Genomic DNA, 22,327 nt, shown 5'->3' on the forward strand with positions numbered 1-22,327 from the left:
GGTCAGAATGGACATCATTAAAAGAATCCACAAATGATAATGTCAGAGAAGGTGTGAAGAAAAGGGAACCCTTCTACACTGTTGGTGGGAGTATAGTTTGGTGTAGCCGTTATGGAAAACAGTATGGAGATTCCTTTAAAAATTGAAAATAGAGTTATACGATCCAGCAATCCCACTCCTGGGCATATATCTGGAGGAAACTCTAATTTGAAAAGACACCCCAATGTTCACAGCACTATTTACAATAGCCAAGACATGGAAGCAACCTAAATGTCCATCTGTAGATGAATGGATAGATAAAGAAGTTATATTTATATACTGGTATATTTATATTATAGAAGTGCTATATTTATACAATGGAATACTACTCAGACATAAAAAAGAATGATATAATGCCATTTGTGACAACATGGATGGACCTGGAGATTGTCGTACCAAGTAAAGTAAGTCAGAAAGAGAAAGACAAATACCATATGATATCACTTATATGTGGAATCTAAAAAAAAAAAAAAAACAATGACACAAATGATCTTATTTACAAAACAGAAATAGATTCACAGACACAGAAAACAAATTTATGGTTACCAAAGAAGAAAGCGGGTGGTGAGGGATAAATTGGGAGTTTGGAATTTGCAGATACTAAAAGGCTACAAATAATTGAAATGATTTTGCATACATCCTCATGTGAACTATGGTTAAAATCTTCACGGAAGGCAGCATCTTGGCGAAAAGATCCAGGAAGGCTCTGAGAGGAAAGGAGGGAGGAGCTACATCACAGATTTCCCTGGCCCATGGGTGCTTTTTGCCACAAGCCATGATCCTATGAGACAGATGCCAGCCTCCCGTCCACCAGATGGTTACTGTTATTTAGAGCACCCCCACAAATCCACCTACAGGGAAAGAGCACTGAGCTAGAGGTGTAGATACCAGACCCAGGAAAACTTTACTGCTTAGCAATCACTTACTAGGAATTCAGAGCCCTGGTCTCTCTTACCTGATGGGCCAGTCACTCGAGACCTAGCCACATCTGTAACGTGCCATTGGTAACCTGCCTTCAGTGGTCACAAAGAGCATTCTGAAAAACCTGAAATCACCCCAACACACCATTTGTTTACCAAATCCACAAGTAGTGTTTCTATTTTGGCAGAAAATCCAACAGAATCCCTCAAAGGAACATTGTAATTTAAAAGGTAACATTCCTTTGTTCACGTCCAAGAGGTTAGAACTCAGACTCACTCCCTGATTGGCTCCTGGAAAGATTCTTTTGTAACCAGTCATCCTTTGTCCATCATCCTTGGCTGTTTTTTTATTTTGATTTTGCAGGCTCTTTGAAACATCTTCTTTTAAATTATATTTCAAATATATTTAAAAGAACCCAATATAACAAATACTCATTACCAATGACACAGATATAAATGATATAATTTTCTACATTAAAAATACAACTTAAAGCCTAGTTCTCATCCCTTTTCATCTCTTCCTCCCCAGAACTAACCACTATTCCAAAATCCACACATACATGCTTTTATACTTTGACTACATATGTTAATATTCATCCAGTATTGTTTTATGTATTTTAATTCTTATGAAATTAAAATCATGTATGTATTATTTTATAACTTGGGTTTTTTTTTCACTCAGCAGTATGTTTTGAGATTTAATACGATGACAGATATAAATCCAGTACAGTCATTTTAGGTTTCTATACTGTTCTGCTGTCTCCATGAACACGATTTATCTGTCAGGCTACTGTGAACATTATCATTGCTTCCAATTTTTCCTACTACAGATATTGCTAAATAAACACCCTTGTGTAGGTCTTCCTGCACATATGTGAGTTTCTCTGGGATGTTTTCCTAGAACTGAAGTTACTACTTTCGATTCTCCATAGTTACTGATTTGTTCTCCAAACTGAATTAGTTTTTATTCCTACCAGCACAGTAAGAGAATTTCTATTTTCCCTAAGCCTCTCTGATATTTGGTGCTAACATTAGACTTTAATTTCTGTCAATATAGTAGGTGTGAAATTAATATCATTATTGTTTTATGTTCACTGGCCATATGACTCTCATCTTCTGTGAATTACTTCTGCATGATCATTGCCTATTTTTTATTGGGTTGTTCATAATTTTTGGTGTTGTTTTCATATTCTGCATACTAATCTTCTGTTTTATGCACTGCAATTATCATCTTCCAGTAGATTGTCTTCGAACTTTATATGGGGTATCTTTTGTTGAACATGACTTCAATGTTTTAATGTAGTCAAACTCATCACTCTTTTCCTGTTTGGGCTTCTGCTTTTAGAGTATGTTTAAAAACAATCTTCTACACATTGAGATCTCAAAAATAGAATGCATTTATATAATAATTTACATAATATTTATTTATTGTTTGCCTGTTCCAGGTTCTCTGTACTTCTTCAAACTGAGGATTCATATTTTTCCTCAATTCTGGAAAATTCCCAGCCTTGCTTTTCCTCCATTCCCTCCAAGAATTCCCCCAGAATTGTGTTTGATCATCTCATTACATCCTCTGGGTCCTTAAAACCTCCTTCCTCTTTTCCATCTCTCTATAGCTCTGTGTTGGATTATGGGTTATTTTGTCGGTCATATGTTCCAGCTAACAAATTCTCTCTTCAGGCTATGTTACGTTTGCTACTTCACTTGGCCAGAGCAATCTTAACCTCAATGACTTATTTAAAAAATTCACTGAAGTTCCAAGGGGTTGTTTTTAAGATCTCCCCTTTTTTCACGAAGTATTTTACTCTTTCATTATGATTTCAAATCCATCTTTTATATCACTAACCATTTAAAACATATTGTTGTATAATAGCTTTCAAACTGCTATTTTGAAAGAGTATTTTATTTTCCTAGAGTATTAATTTCTCTCTTTGGAAGTGAAGAGGGCTCTTCTTTGTGGTAAAATGTTCCTTTGTGCTACTGACTGATACTAACTGATTCGTTATCAGACAATTTTTTTTTAACTCCACTGTGGGAATCCCTGTGGCCTGATTCGTAGAAGTGACCTGCCCCTTATATGGATTTGTGCTTGCTTCTTCCAGGTACCCCAAGAAGACAGATACTGATTTTCCTGTTAATTTCTTGACTTGAACTGCTCCACAATGCAAGGAGTATAGATTTGGATCCTAAACTTGTTTGAGATACACGTTTGGTTTTGATTTCTCATGGGGGACCGTCCTTTCCCACCTGCAGTCAGGATAAGCAGGTCCTAGTCCTAGTCCTTTCTCTGGGTTAGAGATTTTCTTGTCTACCTTTCTTCCAGGACACAAGATCTTCCCTGTGTCTGTTCTGGAGTATCCATTCCAATGCATGGACCCTCGTGAGCCCTTAAGCCCTGCAACATCTGATTCCTTCCCTTCTCCACTTCTCCTGGAATTTCTCTTTTAAAAAAAAAAAATCTATGATTAGCACAAATTTAAGACAAAGTATAACCTAATTAAGTGTACATATTGAGCCTCTGGGCATAACTGGAATTTTCAAAACTAATAACAAATTTAAAGTAGAAAACGCCTGACTGTTTTATCAAAACCCTGGTTGTGTTACATTGTTAACTATGTTTATTTTTTTTAAATTGTTACTTTTTTTCAACTACCGATCTTTCCTTAGAGTTTGGCCTGTTTGGAAAAGAATAAGAGGTGAGAAAGAATGTCATCAATTCTCCTAATGGGCAGGACCACAATATTGTCATCCTTGTGTCTTTTAATTCATGAAGTAAACATTTTACTTTAACATTTAAAATATTGAGCTTTAAACAATTATTTGAGCATTGTCTCTGTTTAGCAAACCTAGCAGCAGAGTCAAAAGAGATAAAGACCATAATAGCTTCACCATCCCTTTTCCCATCCAGGGGCAATGGCCCCATGGCCATAATAATTCTGGACAGTGAGAAGCTAAATTGATCACCTGTAACCTCCCAACGACACTGGGACATTGTCGTACACACTCTAGAGGATATGTTTCTTTCTTCTCTAAAGCATTCCAACATGAAGCAGTGAAAAATAATTCTAAGCATAAGCAAACAGCCATCACCTTTAGAGACAAAACCAAATAGCAGGTCAGCATGGACTCAGAGGCTGCCTCTTCCTTTTAGCGTATAGTCTAAAATGTTAACACGACCTGGAAGGCACTTGTGACTCAGCCAGCCCCGCCTACCTCTCAGGCCTCACTCTGTCACTCTCCTCTCCTCCACCCTCTATGCACTGGCCTTAGTTCAGTTTCTGACTCCTCAAACTCCCCCACAAGAGGAAATTCTACTTCCACTGCCAAGAATGTTCCTAGCACACATTTCTGAGTTCTGTTAACCCCAATCCACCCTGCTGGTCTCAGTTCAAGTGTTTCTTCAGAGAAGCTCTCTCTGACTACAGTTCAGGTCAGACTCCTTTACTATAGACTCTCATGGAAATGTGTTCCTTCCCTTAGTTCCTGTAATTAGACTCTCATCAGTGAATTAGGTGCTTTGTGGGTGTCTCCTCCTCTAGACCAGAAGCTCTATGAGAACAGAGATCACGTCTATTTTCACTCACTGCTGAACCCTCACTGCCTGTTCAATACATTTTTATTGACTGTATGTATAAATAAATTCACATTAGAAAAAAAAGAAAATTTTATTTAGTCTCCGATTGTCAAGATTAACAATTGGTGGTTTATAGAGTAGAGTGGGAAGAAACTGAGGAGCCAACAATCTAGCAGTTCTTGACCTGACATCTGCTAGAAATGCTAAGAACAAGGTTTGATTGGGCTTACAGAGAACAGAGTAGAGAAGGATGGAAACACACACAAGAACTCAGTAAAGGGTCCACTGAAATCAGGTACAGCTCAGCATATTAAACCTCAATTAACAACCCATGTAACTAATACATTTGATAAAATGGTGGGGTAGACCACCACGCATCAGGCTGAGTAGCAGATACATGGGTTCTAGCCCCAGCTCTGCTAGAATGAAAACTTGGCCAATTAACAACTTCTGACTTTAATTCCCTAACTTGAAACACAGCATCAAGATACAAATTTCTAAGGTTCCTCAACCTCAGATTTTAGGACTTCAGAGCATGTTCTCAAATGCACGCTGCTCTCAGATGTTAATACTAAGTTAAGATGACTTAACTATGTAAGTCATCTGTCCTGTAAAGAAACAAACCTTGGACTGAGAAAAATACCTCTAAAGTAAGAAGCAAGATTTGCACCCTGGCCAGAAGAGTGAAGTAGTACACCTGGAAGACAGGGTTGACACATGACCCAAATATGTGTTCAGCTACAAAAATTTCTTTACTGAGTTACTAGGATAACCGACACCAGAAAGAGACACTCTTTACCCAGGACTGGAAACTCTTCCTTTGCATTCTACTACTGACTCTTATGAGCATCGGGTTGCTCACCCACAGCTGGACGCCCTGCGTGTTTTGTATCTGTGATTATCCGCCTTCCAGGACTTCTGTACAGGTGCCTTCTTAAATATTGAAATTATAAATGCACAGAAAACGTTGAAAAAAACAAAAAACAATTCAGACATACTGACTAACAATTATACCTAATGATGAGGAAATTAAGTAATTATAGACAAAAGATTGTTGAAAAGTAATGATGTCATGCAGGTTGACATTTGGGAAGGAGGGCGCAAGAAAGATCACTCCATATGGGTTAAGCTGTAATGTTGCTTTATGACTGTTTAGAAAAATAATACATGAAAAATGTATCAGTTTCCCTGTTTGCCTCTTTATCATTTTCCTTTTTGGACACCTAGAATCTTAAGAGATCAGTCCTTACTTTTTATCATATCCTAATTTGTTACTTCAGGGGGAGGTGGAAGGTAGTTTTGCCTTTTCATATTTAAAAAATTTTAGAAATTCACCTCTGTAAAAATATCCAGTGTGATCTTGGATCATAAGTGTCCATATCCTTCAGACTACATTTTATAACTTCTTTTGTCTCTAAGTCTGCCTTAATATTTTGGTATTAAAGAAGAAGTCAGCCAAAGGTCCAGAACTAAAATATTCCCTACATTTCATCTAAAATGAAATTCTTGGCAATGGATTCAAACATATGCATGCTTTAATGGCAATTTTTGAAAAGTGCAATTACACATTCAACAAAACTCTAAGACCAAATACAAGCTAATAAAAAAAAATTAAATAAAAACTTCCTAAAAATTCTCCTGGAGATTATTTTATGTAATCTGATAAAAGCCCCTCTAGATTCCAAAAGGCACATGAAATGAGCATTAATTAGATATCTAATTAGCATTAGATTTTACACTGTGACAACTGTATTCTCACTTCTAGCTGAATGACTGGCAAAAGAGGTCTCAATAAATGTTCTTAATGAATTAAGTGGTTATTTTCACTGTCACAATAGATTTTGATTAATCAGATTTATAACTCTGTAAATTTTGCTTTTATGTGCTATATGTATTCATCATACAGAGACTCCTGCTGAAGTAATTGATACTTGTGTCTTACATCTGTCAAATTATATTTGTATTACATTTGATGATGCATACTTTGATTTATTCTAGTTGTTATTCAACTTTAAAACTGCTCTTGATCTTACATGGTCTAATGTTACATAGAATAAAGTAAGTATAGTCAGTACTTAGAGTAAATAAGAAGCACAGATTCAGAAAAAAAGGACTCATGTTACAAAAGGAAGGAAAAAGGGAAAATGCTGCTGGAGAATTAAAACTAGCTTCCTATAGTCCTGACCTGTGAAAATATCTGCTCTGGAAAAAAAAATCATTTTAGTGAAGTATCATAAATTGTCAATAACTCATCATTCAAGATTAAGTAAAAGCTTAGCGTAAAAAAAATCTTATTATTGGTTTATGATCTTTATTTAGTTTTCAATATACACTATTGAATTTTGGGAGTTTGTAGCCAAAATGGGTCTGAGAAGCTAATCTTAAAGTTATTCAGCAAGTCTCTTTAGCAATGTCGTCGTGTATTAGGATAGAAAGCACTCAGGTATTTTTCCTTTTTTACGTATCTAGTGCTCTTCAAGTACTATTAAGAGAGTCTCTTTTACACATACAACTTCAAGAGTCTCCCCAGTCCTTTAAGACGTGTCTTTAGCAGTATCTAACACTGTGGGACTTAGAAGAAGTCTTTTCTCATGGCCAGAGAGATGCTCCACTGGCATTTAACCTTGGCATTTAACATGTTTCTATAAAACCCTATCTGGATCCTCTAAACCTCCATGCGTTTCTGCTTTAGGAAGACATCAGAAGTACAGATTCTCCTCATTCCTGAGTTTCACGTATTCTTTAACAATCTGATGAGGACTCACATGAGAAGGGTTTAACCTTCGCTATTGTCCCACGGGACCCTGGATTGTGAGAGGCTGCCTAACAAGGAGACTCTTTCAAATATAGTTTACTGCATGGCTGTCTGTCTGTGCCTTTTCCATTTCAATCTCTAGCCTATGAGAAAGCACTTTAAGAGCCATAGGAAAATGTACCCATTTGGCTGTTTGGAATGGAAACAAAACAACATTCTTCTTTCTTCTTTGCAGGGAAAATTAGGAGCCCAAAGTTGACATTCTCACACCAAAAGATCTGACAACATTTAAAAATACATTTGCACTACAGAGTTAACAGAAGAAGAAAAAGAAAGGAAACTATCCTTTCAAGCAATCTCTGATTTCATTATGAAATCAACCAAAAAAAGAAAAAAAAAAAAAACCCCAAAAAACAAAAAAATTGGGCTGTTAGATTTTTTTTTCTAAGAAAATGGATAAAGCACATTTTCTTTTGCCTTTTCTAATTTGCCTTTGAGCTCTTGACCCAAGAAACTGTGTCTGATTACATATCAGAGAGAATAATAAACCTAAATTGATGACTGACATTTGTAACAGATGAACAGTAATATTTCACCACTGAAATCCTGGACAGTTTTCTAAGGGCTCTTTTTACAAGTGGGCATCATAAATAGCCAGCACATGGAGGGTTTAATTATGAAATCAGAAGGCTTGATTCACAACCCTCTTTTCAGAGCCCAAAAACACCTCTTCATTCTCAGACACGATGTCTTAGAGATGCAATCACAAGCACTTACCTTATTTATTTCCCAGTCTTCCTCCAACTTTTCCACTGCAGCTGAGCCCTGAGTGGACTCCTGTACATCAGAAGTAACCTGCCCCTCTCTGTCTGGCAGAGTAAACTTTTCTTTCTTTTCGGTTGAGCATTTTGATTTGAGAATGCTATTGAGACAATTTTCCATCTCCTGCTTAGCAGATTCAAGTCGGTTTTCCAAATCTTTTTGTTTACACTTAAGTGATTCTATATCATCTTTAATAATCTTCTGTCCCACTGAAGATGTGTTTTGCTTGACGGATTTTGCTAAAGCTATAATCTTCTCTAATGTGCCATCTTGTAAATGGAGACTATTCTCTAGCTCCTGTGAGAGGAGAAAGGATTATCCAGAAAGTATCACTGTTCAATTGTCACAAGAGTTAACTAACTTTTGTAAATCATAAAGCATTTTCCTTGACTAGTGGAAAGTCTAAAAAACTTATCAACCCATATCGCAAAGAAGAAACTTTGAGTAAATTTAAACCAACGTAGCAGCCCAGATCAGATTCTCCAACAGATTTTATAGGATACTAGAAGTTTATAAGAAGTAATCAAGAAAATTTTCACAACCCAGTTCCTGGAACATAGGAAACAGTCAACACGTATTTGTTGAGAATATGTTTTGTTCAAGATACAAATAATACTAGAATCAAACCCAATCAAAACACGAAATAAGTGCCCACTTGATGCAAAGCCTTGAAAAGAAAAAAGGAACCATTTAGAATGTGCCTGCTTGAATCTAGTGCTAATGTCTAAAATTCAGAGCAAGGCTTAAATCAATCTACCTAATGCAATATCTTAAATATAGTAGAAGCTCAATTGGTATTTACTAAATACATGAATGAATGAGGCTAATTTGAGACCTCTAGACTCAAGGGAATCTGATATACTATAGCAGCTACTGGTGTTACTCTAAAATAGAATAAGACTTAGAGTTACTAGGTGAAACTTATTTATTAGTCACTTTCCTAGTGGACTCCACAACAAACATTCATGCATTCAGCTAACAGCAAGTATTATGACAGGTTGGAAGTTACATAAGATGAGTAAAATACAGACCCTTCATAATCCTATAGTCTAGTGAGAGAGACATGGAAGCAAACAGAAAGTTGTAACAGAATGTGGAAAGAGCTATGCTAGCAAATATGTACGGGTCATGGAAACATTTTCAGCTGGAAGAAGGGAGTTCCAGATTGCACTCTGGATAGATTCACACTGGAGAAAGGGACACTGCCAGCAGGGAGCCCATTCAGATGTCCAATGTAGGCATCTGTGAGATGAGGGTCTGTTCTAAAGCAGCAGTAACGGGGGTAATGGCAGAGGGACAAATTGCAGAGCTAGTCCAGAGATGAAAGGGACAGCAATTGATGCCAGACATGTCAGACTGGAGTCTGGGGAAGGATATCCAGGTTTCTGACCTGGCAGCCTAGACAGATGATACAGATATTCATAGAGTCAGAGAAGAAAAAGCAGATTCATGGGTAGGGAGCTGGGGTATGGAGAAAGGGAAGGAGATGATGAGTTATTTTCTAGCCATGCTGAACCACAAATAACTATGAGACATCCAAGCGGAGATGTCTAGTGGGGTCAGAAGACCTGAATTGCAGCCCCTACTCTGTCATTTAACCCGAGTGACCCTATAAGTTCCTAACCTCTCCGTAACTCAGCTCATCATTTATGAAATGAGGAGTCTGAACTCGATGGCCTCTGAGATTCCTTCTAGCTATAGCAAAAGGCTCTATTTAATTTTTCAGTAGGAGCCTGGTCCCTCAGAGTGAGGCTCAGGTCACACTCTCCTTAGTGTCTGTGGCACCCAAACAGGGCTTGGGACCCAAGCAGCCCTCAACCCTTGTCACACTATCACTGTTCAAAAGGGAGGCAGCCCTGTCACAGTGATTTGGTCACTAGAGCAGAACATTCCCATTTTTTGTGACTTGTCAGGACTTTATCCAACAGTCACCTGAATAGCATTTTTCAGGATTTGAATTTCTGACCAACGACAGTGATGTGTTAAGTTGTAATTAATACTGATTTCTTCTCATTTCATAGTCTTTTATTATAAGGATGTTGTGTTCTCAGTACATGACATTGTGACAAGGCTCCTCCCTTTTGAACAGCGATATCCTCCAGATATTCTAGAGAAGTCTTGCTTGATTCTCAGTTCCCTAAAAAAGGGAGATGAGAAATCCCCAAGCTCATGCCAGCAGTGCTGCCCAGAGACTCACTCCAGGCAACATCCAGTCAGGGAATTGTGAAAGCAGCAGCTAGGAAAATGCTTTACTTTGTTTTCTTCTAGAGGACACCACTCGTGCCTGTTTATGTTGGTTTTGCAAATGGTAAGCATCTCAGGAATGTGTTTGGAGGATGTAGGTAAAGAGATGCAATCCTCACTGTACAGGGTGAGGTGGTGCTCGAGTGAGGGTGGAATTTTAAGAGCCCTACATCTGCAGAGAGCTCCAGTGTGGTCCACGAGTATGAAAATTACACAGCTCCCATCCACCCACCATGAAGAATGCAAAATTAAACCACTTCCCCCTAGGACCTGTTGCATTAGATGCATCCTTGGGCTACCCAGTATCTACTGGAATCACTGTGCTATCTCTAAAACAAAGATCTCCAGAAGCTACAGACTGGTCATGGGTGGAATTGTCTCTGAGGGCCCAGAGTACAGAGAACTGTTCAATTCAAACTATAAACAGATTTGGTCACTAAAGAAGAGCACTCACATTTTTTAACGACTGGTCAGGACTTTATCCAATAGTCATCTAAATAGTATTTTTAGCATTTGAATTTCTGACCAAAGACACTGATTTGTCAAATGGTAATTAATATTCATTTAAAAAAATGTCTATCATGTCTGGACATTGTTTAATACCTGCAGTTTCTGCAGTTTTTCTTCAATTGCTATTGGATCCACAGGCTCTTCAGGAAAACTGACAAATTCCTTTGAGATATTATCCAAATCAGTATTTAGGTCCGTGACGCAAACCTGGTATGAGTCGTGTTCTCGAACATGACCTTCCAATTTTTGCACAGAATCCTAAACATAAAATGATTGACAATTTATAAGATAGGTCTCTGAATTTTCTCACTCAGAAAATAATTAAATTGCTAGTAAACATTTGTCTTATAAGGTTTCATCCTGAAAAAGGCATATAGTCATAAATCATCCAGAGTCTCTAAGTTTAAAGTTTTTTGTGTTGAGATATTTCACCATAAAACCTCTCTTCTCCACAACAAAAATGACTTATTGAAACCAGATTTGTTTCACCCATGTTTCTTTGCCTTCATTTCACTCCTAAAGACAATTTGTCAAGAGGTTTACAAAACGAAATGGCTACAAATTATATCATCAAATCACAAACATCCATAATAAAGCAGTTCCCTAATCCTTCTCACTAAAACCAAGTTCCCACTCTGGGAAGCGAGACTATATGAAATTAACCTAACTTCAGACTCTTTTCCTAAGAATCAAACTTCAAAATTAGTGCGTTAGGGAGAAGTAATCCTAACTCAAGAGCAAAACCATCTTCAGGTTCTTTTCCTGGAATAAGAAAATAAAGTGAGCACACATAATCAGAAAAGTAGCAACTATGAAACGAAATAACTTAAAGGCAAGCAAGGATAATCTTCGCCCCCGCACAACTCCTGCTCTCTGTATAAGCAAGATTTCTTATCCAGGGAATCCTTACATGGAATCTGGCTTTGTGTGCAAAGAATTATAAACAATTTTCTTAAGAGAATACTATCCCTCATGACAGGATGACATTTTACCTCTTCACTCTTTCATTGAAGATCATGTGGAAAGACTCAAGGGAGAAACCTGACAAGGGAGAACCTGACAAGGCTTATACAGAATAATGGATATACTACTGCAATAGACAGATAATGAATGGATGGATACGTGGATGGATGGATGGATGCATGGATGATGCATGGACAACTTTGACATTGTCACCTACATAGAGAAGCCATAAAAATCTTAATCTTTCCTACCCCCGAAGAGGGGAACTTTGATGGAAGGAAATAACACTATCATCAAATAGCACACACTGGATTCCTCTGGCAAAACTGACTGAACTGATTCCTCCATCTTGAAGAGTCAGTATTTGTATCAAAAAATGATAAATTTTGAAAGCTTTTTATTTACCAAAAGAACAAAAACAGTGGTCCCATATACAAATACTACATAATTAGAACAATTATTTAAAATTTTATTTTGACCATTTACCTGCAGTTGTTGAAGAAGACTTTCATGGAGTTGCTTTATTTCCAGCCACGGCTCTTCACTAAAGTTGGGATTTTTGGTGCACTCTAAGAGGTAATTCCCTTGAGATTTTAACTCCTCTAGCAAGGATGTCAAATCTTGTGCCTTCTGGAGGAATTTCTTATAAATTTTCAATTGCGCCTTCTTCTCCTGCAAACCATGTTGCAGAGCAAAGCCCACTTCTTGTTGCTTTTTTAGTTCTGTGAGCATTAATCTCAGATCCTCCTTACTTTGCAAATACTTCTCTCCTTCCAGTAGTAGCTTTTCTTGATGGCTAAATTTAACAAAACATTTTACAAGTGAAATGACACTTAACAAAATGGAATGGCAGTTTGCTATATTATAATACAACTTAAATTATAATAAAAATCATTAAAATAACAACTAATAGACATTATTCCCTGAGACTCCTTTGTCATTAGAACATTCTAAATAGCACTAAGTTTAGCTCAGAAATCAAGATAAAAATCATTTGTAATATTAAAAATTGTTTTGTTACATAATTTGACTTGAGAGTAAGTATTTAATAATTTAGATTTCAAACTATTCCAGTTTTTATGATGTTTAACTATAAATATATTATTCTATGTTTTTCTTTTTCATAGAAGTAAAATAAATCAGCATTTAGTATATTGGCCAACTAACTAGTTTATGCTTTCTATAGCTTAAATTTAGTTTTGATGTTTCCTTAGAAACACATAAAATTTACATGTCTCTACCAAACATTGAATGTATCATTTCAGATGTGATATGAATTAAGAATTTTCACCAGAATTATGTCCATTAAATTCAGACAACATTTATCAATGTTTACATATTTGAGAATCTCTTAGCATACATATTTAAAAGCATGAATTATCCTACAGTAACACCACACAGACACTGAGGTTGTCCGGGGCGGGGGGTTGGTACAGAAGGTGAATGTTGAAGGTGGAATGAGTGTCAATTTGGTACCAAGGGCCCCAAGGGTTGATGCACCAGCCAAAGTAAACACTGCCACCGAGTTATGACAGTGTATTTCATATTTGATCCAGAGAACTACTCTTCTTCGTTTCTGCCTCAATATTGTGGTTGCCGCAGACATACTTACTTTCTCTCCAACAGACATGTTATATCCACATCCAGAAGGCAGACAAAACATACTTGTTATGGCTTCACTGCACAATGAAAACCCATGGAAGTGGTGAAGCCATGCCCTTTACCTTAGATACGTGTTGGCTAAATGGAGTGTGTTGTCCCACTGGTTCTTGATATCAGTAAAGGTCTTTGGAACCAATGGAGCCTTGCTGCTCTCAGCCTGATTCATGATGGTCTGTATTTTAGCGTCCCCTTCAGGTTTTAGTAAAATGATTTCCTAAATTAAATAAAAAAGGTCTTAAAATCTCATCTGTATTACTGAGGGATATTACACATGATATCCTTTTATTTATAAATATTATTTGGAGATTCTAATTGCAGAGTATATTTCAAAATTACCTTTTCATTTTTATACATGCCCCAAACACAGAGACATCTCCTTCACTTGTATAGAACTGGTTCTCAGTGAACGTTTGTCAGGTTGAGCTGATTGCATTCCTACTCTCCTCTTGATTTTTAATTGCCCTCAAAGAAATTATATGCCAAAAGATCCCTGGAATGTCCTCTTTTCTATCTACGCCATTATTTACAAATGAAGAGTTAGGTTACAATCTGAACAAGATACTTTTATCCACCCGAGACTGGGTTTATGGCTTCCTACAGGAAAACGCAGAGTGACTCAAGATAACTCTTATTTCTCTGACCTAATTAATACCCATTCCCTGTTCTTTTCTTTTCCTCCTTTGCTCCAAACAAGCAAGTCCCGCTCTTCTTGGAAACACTACTCCAGATTCTCCTTTTCTGGAAAATCTTTCAGATATAATCCCAAATGATTCCGATTACTTCAGTTAGTCAATCCAACCCTTGTAGCTGGACTATATCTTCCTCTCTATTTAGTATCTAACACCCTTTAGGAACCATGCATCTCCACTCTGAAGAAGAGGTCCTCTCTAGCCCTGCCCTTGATGCTGCTGATGCTTCTGAGGTACTGACATACATTCTTTTTTTTTAAATTGAAATACAGTTGATTTACAATGTTGTGTTAGTTTCTGGTGTACAACATGGTGATTCAGATATATATATATCTACACATATTCCTTTTTATATTCTTTTTCATTATAGGTTATTACAAGATATTGAATGTAGTTCCCTGTGTTATACAGTAGGTCCTTGTTTTTTATCTACTTTATATATAGTAGTTAGCTCTGCTAATCCCAAACTCCTAATTTATCCCTCTCTTGCTTTTCCCCTCTGGTAATCAACCAGAAGTTTGTTTTCTGTATCTGTGAGTCTCCTTCTGTTTTGTAAATAAGCTCACTTATACCATTTTTTAAAACTCCACAGGTAAGTTATATATGATACTTATCTTTATCTGACTTACTTCACTTAGTATGATAATCTCTAGATCATACATTCTTTTTATATTCTAGAAAAATTCCATCTGCTGCAGCTCTACGTTATTGTCTTTATTTTCCATTCTTCTGCACTCAGTGAAGATGGACAATAACTGGACATTGCTCTCACAGAGGATATACTTTCTCTCTTCTATATGCACTAAAATAATTTTGATCCATCACAGCCCTTCTCTTTTATAAGCTCAGTCATCTGAATTTCTTCACCCAATCCACAGTGATCCTATTTTCCATTAAGAAACAAATTTCTTTTCAGTCTTCCTCTAAAGTTTTTCAAAATTAGAGTTCACCCCAACCTCCAAAATTTAGCTATACCTTTATTTTTTGGATTCTTTCCTCCAGCGGCATCCTGCCTTCTGATGAATTCAGGACCATAAGGGACTCTTTAATCCCTGTTATCCAATGAATCACATCATGTTCAAGATCATGCAAGGGCTGGACCTCGGCAGGATGTAATTTATCCTCTTCATCAGTTTCACATATTTGTCTCAATAATGTCTGGTATCTATCAGTCAAACGTGTTGATTCCATTACTATTTCTTCCTCCTCAGTAAACCCATATTCCTTCACAGAGTTGCTCAACTGGGCCATAGATTCAAATTGTTCCCTGTAAATTCCAAATGTCACCAAAAGTTTGTAAGAGCCACGATGCCATGTAAGAAAACATATTCCCAAGAAATGTATTTCATGCAAGATCAGCTATACCTCTTTCTAGCTAGAGCTTGGCAAAACAGCTCAGTTTTCTCTCCTGATCCTTCCATTTCTTTCCATTTTTCTTCTTGATTAGTCAACCACTTACTCAGGTTTCTGTGATCATCCTGGAGTCTAAAAGAACATCACACATGTTAGAATATAAAACAAGCAAAAAGTATTAATCAGAAGAAAAGGTTGGCGCAAATCTTATTAGCCAACCAGGTTTTTCTTACTACTTTTTTTGGTATCCTTTAGAGAAAATTTAATTTGTAACATTAAAATCTGAAAAATAATAACCTATATCATAGTGGAATTCTAATGAGCCATATATATACATCATAAAAAACTGGAAACAAATGGAAAATACTTTTAGACTCTCCCCAGAAACTTTGTCATAATTTGAAGAATTCTCCAAACGTCTACACTCCTAGAGCCAAACTGGGATTTGAAAGTATGTATTTTATTTTTGAAATTTGTGTGTACTGTGTAGCCCACTGCTAGCTGTACTGAGGCAGAGAATATATGAAGATGCCATCAGCAAATATTTCATTAGTCATCACCCTTATTTCCTACCTCAGTAGCTGCTGCAAGTACTCATCAAGCTCCTTTGCTCGTGCCTGGCATAAGGACTCCATTTTTTCTAATTCAATTTCTTGACTTACAATCCAACTGTGAAGATTCTTAAAATGTGCTTTGGGCAGATGCTTCTTCACATGATTCAGTACAGTTCCCACCTGCTGTATTTCACTGCCTCTTCCTTCAAGAGTCAAGAAATCCTTAAGAAAGACAAAGTCAATTATATCCTATAGGCAAGTCTAAGTATGGTCCCTACCACCCCCGTGACACTTTTCCAACATGGTATATAGACATGCCATCTTCTTAGCATGCTATATAAAAGAAGGTCTATGAAGATATGGCTAACTCCAATGGCCAATGATCAAAAGACACTTTATATTAGTTCTACAGTGTGTGTGTACATTTGCATTTGCATCTGACTTTCTGGGAATCACATCAAGCGAAATAATGCCAACATCTGGGTCAGTGGGAGTAAGACCCGGAAAGCCACATTTTCCTATCTTGGCTCTGCTCTGCTTCACCTAACTACTTGCTCCTTTCTGGCAATCAGTATGTAAAACTAAATAGCCTGTTCTCTATTTCACTTTGTCCAAATCAGGACTTTATTTCAATGTTTGCATTTCAAGGTTTGAACATCAATTGCTGAGACTCATGCAATGGGCAAAGTTAAAGGAAAAAAAAAGTTGGGCTATAAACTAAAAAAGAGAAGAAAAGTGATTCTGTGAATAAAGAATGGTATCATCAAAGCAAGGAATGTTTAACATCATCGATAAACTTGAGAGTATAATTTATCACCAAAGCCTAAAGTACTTGATAATCTACCCTAAAGTGATCAAGTATTAAGAATGCCACATGCATTTTAAATGCCCCAGGCACTTTGCCTCCTATTTCAGGCTACCTTCCAGTCCACTCCCATCATCAGTGTATCAAAGTTCAACTGCAATTTTTGAAAGAAATATGGCTCAGAAAAGACTTTATAAAAAGTCAAGAGATCTCTTACAGAAAGTAACGGGACTTCAAAGTTCATATTAGGTAAAGTCTTTATTTTATTCAAATATGATTTTAACACAACTGATTTCACCAGCTAACATTAAGTTAATGAGCATCTTAGAATAGCTGTAAAAAGAGATTTTAAGTCAGTTGTACCCTTACCCAGTAAACCCAGAGTTTCAAAACATTTGGGAAAAGGCTAGGTTTTTTGGAAATATTATCTCTATGTAGGAAAATAACTAAGGCAAATCTCCTTATATACAATTCTGTCTCCACTATTTTCATTTTGATAAATTTTGATTGAAATGTGTACATGTTGTCTTACAGTAAGTTTTTGTAGCTTTTGTTCCATACTCTTTTTTGTTTCTGATGATTCAAAACACTCCTTAAGGTTCATTTTAATGTTGCCAAACCAGTCATTAAAGTTCTTGCACTGATCTGCAGGAAAAAAACAAAAGAAGCTGTATTCATTTAAGGAAGACTTCATACATCTGGTTAAAGTAAGAGATTTACTTGCTTCCCACACCATGGGTACAAGGGAGTGTAAAATGATAATAAACTAAAACCTAATTTTGAGGGTTAATAGAGGTCTGCATGATAATTGTGACGTATCTTCTACACCAAACCTCCTTTCCAAGTATACAGGACACCCAAAGATACCTGCAGAGGCTCACAGGCATGTCCCCAGATTCACTGACCACACTGAGCAGGTCAAATGCTAGGACCCTGGTGAAATACTCCTTCATAAAATTAAGATCTGGGACTTGAACAAAAGAGATGTTATTTACAACAAGTATAGATCAGTGAATATTTGCTCTGAAAAGATTTATCTTAATATTATTTCCTTCAATAGAGTCTGTGCATCTCTAAGTGAAGCTTAGATTAATTAGCCTTTGTGTTCACGGTACTATTCATACTTCAAGATTCCCAGAAACACGGTAAGAGAAACACTGCACTCACCATTCAGTAACTTAGAAAAGTGATCTTGCAAAACACTTTTTTTGGTATTAAATAAATCACTGACACTTTCATATTGCTTTTTTAATTCAGAGAGTTCAGGAGTCAGACAACCTATTTGATTCTCCAGTAATATCATACTGTGCTTCTGCTGTAGAATTTGCTGTTGAATCTCCTAAATATACAAACAAACAACAATTAAGTCTTAAAATGGGCTCAGTTTACACAAAGCATATTAGGTATCCATTGTTTCAGTAAAAATCTGGATGATTTTTTATTGGGTGGATCTACTTTCTCTTAGCCAATAAATGTATAATGCGATACAATTTCGTATCAAATAATTACTGTCCACAATGCAATTCAAAAGTGAAGCTGTTAAATACAAACTGTTTTTCTGAGTTTTTCCCCCAGGCTTTCATTTTTATACTATTTTTATAATAATTGTTTTTATTAACCTCAGGAGGACAAGACCATCAGAAACAAGTGTGAAAATAAACCTGAACCACAGAAGAGAAGATGCTGGGAAGTACCTCGAGTTTAGTAAAGATCTCCAAGCTGTCGGAAGGAGACAGAGCATTTAAGAGGGACTCAGTCATTCCAATCTGGGTCTTGGCTTGGTCGAGATCCTCCCTTAGCTCAGCTGTGCTGCCACTGAGCGCACAGCAGTTGGATTCACCTGTTAAACGCATTTTCACACTTTCTATCTTGCTCAAAATAGAGGACTCCATGACCTGAAATCACGAAATATATAAATTACTGTAATGGACTTTATTTAACTGGATTTTAAGACAACTGCATTGCTGGAGAATGCGTTGAAACTTTGCTTCCTTTCAATGTGAAATAAATTCTTCTCTCTGATTCTTTGCTGTTCTGTATCACTGATACAACAATTCAAATATTGTCTTTAAAGAAAAAGAGTAACATGAAAACCTGAAATTGATGGTCTGATTTTTTTTTCTAAGAGACTAACCCCTAAAACAGGTTTCTCTAACATACCAGTTGAGGTGCTATCTCAGGGTGCTCATCTGAAAATATATTAAAAGCATACGGAAAAACTTAAATAGCCAGCATTTATTAAGTGATTATTATGTACCCAGCATCATGGTGAGCACTTTGTGTATAAAACACAGGCTTCTGAAGGATAAGCAACTTGCCCAAGACCACAAAGCTGGCAGGTGGCAGAGCCAGGCCCTCACCCAGAATGCCTGACTCTAGAGCTCACATTCAGGCATTTTGCATTTTGATTTAAATAAAAGTCTAACAAATCTCTTCACACAATAGAAAATCTCACTTGGGGCAATCTCTCTATTTCTCCATCCAGCAACAAATCAACCTGGTACCACTTGAGCCATATTGCCCTTTCTATGCCCAACACACTCCTGAGGAGACCCTTGTTACTTTACATGGAAGCAGGGTAACACCTCCCCTCTGCAAAAGAGGCCTGAGAAATAAGTGAAACGAGAACAAAAGAATGCAAAAAATACTATTCATTCTAAAATAGGACAAATAGAATAACCTATACTACTAAAAATTTGGTTGGACAGACATACTTATGGCTACTAAAGGGGAAAGAGGATGAGGGAGCGATAAATTAGGAGTTTGGGATGCAAATTACTGTATATAAAATGGATAGACAACAAAGTCCTACTGTATAGCACAGAGAGCTACATTCAGTATCCTTAAATAAACCATAATGGAAAAGAATATGAAAAATAATATGAATATATTATACCTGAATCACCATGCTGTACATCAGAAACTAACACAACATTGTAAATCAACTATTCCTCAAAAAAAAAAAAAAATTGGTTGGACATAATATAAGAAATGAATAAAGGTAAATTAAATAATGATCCTAATTTTATTTTAGGTTTAAGAATTAGAATTCCAGTTTATGAATATTAGTTTAGAAGATACAGAGCATCTTTAATTGCAACTTTTAAATAAAAATTCTCTTACCTGTAATTCAAGAGGTATCTCACTGCTTTGAAGCAGAAACTGTATTTTTGCCACTCTTTTAGAAAATTCTGAAGGTTTTTGTTCATGGACTTGTAACTCCTCCTAAAACACAGTGTTAATGAAAAACATCTTTTTATTTTATATCTTATTTCCTGGTACCCTTAATTGCTACTGAAAATATATAGAAAATGAAAGAGCCTTTAAACTTCCCCTAATCACTTGTCTTTGACAGAGTCCTGGGAGTTACAAGACTAAGTGTCTTCAAGGGCTAGGCAAATGTCATAACTGAGTGAAACGTTCTAACAACAAGACAATAAGAGAGGCTGGACTTGTGCTACCCGAGAACGCAGTGCCCGCCTAGAGGCATCACTGCTCATAGATCTGCACGTATAATCTGCATACATAAACACGTATAAACTTTATGTGTTTACATAAAGCCAATACACACACACACACACACACACACACACACACACACACACACACCCACATGCTGGCAGATGTGGCCCACAGGCTAGCAGTCTATATTCCTTAACTTCAAATTTTTAAACAACCTGTATCTCAAGACAAATTTAACGGATTCTTAGTGATCATTTGTTCCACTTAGAACAAATTACTTCATGACTATCATAATATACCCAGGAAACTCATAAATCTCCACACATTTTGAAAATATTTTCCAAAAGTATAGAAATGGATATGTGAATTTACAAGTGAATAAAATGACCAAAATTAGAGAAAAAATGAGATTTGAAGCCTTACACCTGACATACTGTCAAGCCATCATGCACATACGCATACATTTCATATCCCACTACATCACATAAAACTGCCAAGATTTGGCTGGTTTTTGACCTTTCTGTAGTTAATTCTTTTTTTCAGTGGGGGAGGCGGTAATTAGGTTTATCTATTGCTTTTGGTGGAGGTACTGGGGGTTGAACCCTGAACCTCATGCATGCTAGGCATGCAGTCTACCACTGATTTACACCCTTCCCACTAGAGTTAAAAGAGATAACTTTAATTCTTTCTAAATGGCAACACCTGAATTGACTGTTTTAAAAATTAGCCTTTTTTGAAGCTCTATAAAGATTTTGATACTTAGCCTAGTGTTTTTCTAATCTTTCTGAGGGAAGGCTTGATTAAAATCATGAAGACTGTCCATCATGATCTAGATCAGAAGTTAACAGTCTGAGGGCTGGCACTGTTTTTGTAAATAAGCTTTTGGGCAACCCAGCTACATTCAAGCATTTACATATTCTTCATGACGCTGCTTTCATGCTACAGCAGCAAAGCTGAACAGCTGTGACGGTGACCAAATAATTGATCTATAAACCTGAAATTACTATTCAGCCCTTTAAGAAAAGTCTGCCAATCCCTGGGGCCTAGATTGACCACCTAGAAACAATTATGCATTTTGATGATATTCTTAAAGATCCCATAAATCTTATGGAAACTTTGCATAATAGTATCTTAAAAAATAAAACATAAAATAAATTATGAAGGATTATAAAGGAAAACAATTACATTAGGTTAGTTATAAAAATACTACAAATAATTTATACCATAATAATATATATGTTTCTCTATTAATACCTTAAAAAATAAGATCTAGCAGTGGACCTACTAAATACCATAGTTTCTAGTGACAAGGGTAATAGCTGCAATAACCAGAAAATGACTTTAAAATATCTATAATTTTCTTGATAACAATTGTCACATAAAATGTTCATCCTACTATGTTTGCTGACTATTTTCATGGTTGAAACACATATTACATTTTAGTTAGACATTCATGGAAATAAAGATGCAAATGAGATTTTTTTCCATATGAGGTCATTCCACCTACGAACCTCCTGGGTGTCTGCGAACCCCAGATTAATACTACCTGCTACCATCTTCCTAGGTGTCACCAAGCAAACGACAGAGTTCAGGTCCCACTCAAGGGATAATGAAAGAAATACAAGATTTCTTTGGTATTTCTCTACCCCGCTTCAAGAAAGCAAACTTGATATTAAAATGTCAACTGTGTACAAAAAGAGCATATATTTTATCTCTGTTAAATTACCCTCAGTTTTTCTCTTTCTTCTTCAGTCAGTTGATGTAATTCTATTTTTTGAAGGGCCTTTTCAGTCCACTCATCGATACCGTTTTTTAAGTTAAAAAGTTTGTCCCATAAAGCTAGAGCTCGACCAAGATTTTCATAGTAGTCTTCTGTCTTCTCATTTATCTACCATAATTAAAAAATAAAAATAACACATTTAGTGGTGAAAAGTATAGGAACCACTGTTTCAGTCAAACACAACTTTTTTTTAAA

The 22,327-nt window shown here is 36.4% G+C and overlaps 1 protein-coding gene across 11 annotated transcripts in view; it reads right to left on the reverse strand.

Moving 5' to 3' along the window:
• The window catches only part of SYNE2 (spectrin repeat containing nuclear envelope protein 2), a 288,295-nt gene that overhangs the window by 137,467 nt on the left and 128,501 nt on the right, over positions 1–22,327 (reverse strand). For all 11 annotated transcript variants that reach the window (XM_074365411.1, XM_074365410.1, XM_074365419.1 and 8 more), the window contains exons 34-45: positions 22,079–22,240; positions 20,014–20,115; positions 18,585–18,785; positions 18,058–18,229; positions 17,423–17,535; positions 16,105–16,307; positions 15,544–15,663; positions 15,154–15,445; positions 13,552–13,703; positions 12,314–12,623; positions 10,958–11,122; positions 8,066–8,407 (exon numbers count right to left, since the gene is read on the reverse strand). In XM_074365411.1, the coding sequence (XP_074221512.1) occupies positions 8,066–8,407; positions 10,958–11,122; positions 12,314–12,623; positions 13,552–13,703; positions 15,154–15,445; positions 15,544–15,663; positions 16,105–16,307; positions 17,423–17,535; positions 18,058–18,229; positions 18,585–18,785; positions 20,014–20,115; positions 22,079–22,240 (2,334 nt within the window). The remainder of the gene's footprint in view (positions 1–8,065; positions 8,408–10,957; positions 11,123–12,313; positions 12,624–13,551; positions 13,704–15,153; positions 15,446–15,543; positions 15,664–16,104; positions 16,308–17,422; positions 17,536–18,057; positions 18,230–18,584; positions 18,786–20,013; positions 20,116–22,078; positions 22,241–22,327) is intronic.

The sequence above is a fragment of the Camelus bactrianus genome, chromosome 6 (assembly GCF_048773025.1).
Source record: "Camelus bactrianus isolate YW-2024 breed Bactrian camel chromosome 6, ASM4877302v1, whole genome shotgun sequence".
NCBI classification, from domain to species: domain Eukaryota; kingdom Metazoa; phylum Chordata; class Mammalia; order Artiodactyla; family Camelidae; genus Camelus; species Camelus bactrianus.